This window comes from Penaeus monodon, chromosome 25, assembly GCF_015228065.2.
Source record: "Penaeus monodon isolate SGIC_2016 chromosome 25, NSTDA_Pmon_1, whole genome shotgun sequence".
Classification (NCBI taxonomy): Eukaryota; Metazoa; Arthropoda; class Malacostraca; order Decapoda; family Penaeidae; genus Penaeus; species Penaeus monodon.
This window is the reverse complement of record NC_051410.1, coordinates 14807198-14807744: the sequence shown is the minus strand read 5'-3', so window position 1 is coordinate 14807744 and position 547 is coordinate 14807198. Positions and strand designations below refer to the sequence as shown.

Below are 547 nucleotides of genomic sequence, written 5' to 3'. Positions count from 1 at the left end.
ATTGCAAGAGGACAATCATACTTACTCTTAGTTTCTGCCTCTTCCTCCCTCTCCCTTAATCATCCCATTCTCTCTCCATCTTTCATTATATATAAGCATAATTTATCTAACTAAAGTAATGGTAAGTCATGTGTACCTTGCATCTCTTCCTGTGTCTTGTAAAAAGAATTAAATGTCATATGTTCTCCCAGTTTGTACATGGAAACTTTTATGTTAGTGAATGTCCACCTTGATATATTTTTGTTGTCACTGAGTGTGCTTAAAGGAATGTTTTTCTTTGTTTGAGGTTAACTATGATTTAGTGCTTCTTGTATTTTGTTTTACATGCAATGTCTGTGTTCTCCTAAAACACATCAACCACATTTCTTCCACATCATTTGACGAAGCAGAAGATAGAGACGGTGGAAAAATGTTTACAAACAGGAGCCAAACACATGGAGGCTTACTACGAAGCATACCTCGAGAAACATGTGGATGTAAGTACATGTAACTGTTAGGTGATGGGGTTTGCAAGCTAATAGTGTAGCTGTTGTGGATAGTGGCTAAC

At 36.7% G+C, this 547-nt stretch overlaps 1 protein-coding gene across 1 annotated transcript in view; it reads left to right on the top strand.

Annotated features, from left to right (window-relative positions):
- Positions 1-547, top strand: part of LOC119589069 (dnaJ homolog subfamily C member 13-like) — a gene marked incomplete in the record, with an annotated part of 65901 nt that overhangs the window by 32383 nt on the left and 32971 nt on the right. Inside the window, 1 exon segment of the mRNA XM_037937646.1 lies at positions 390-476. Coding sequence (XP_037793574.1) covers positions 390-476 — 87 coding nt within the window.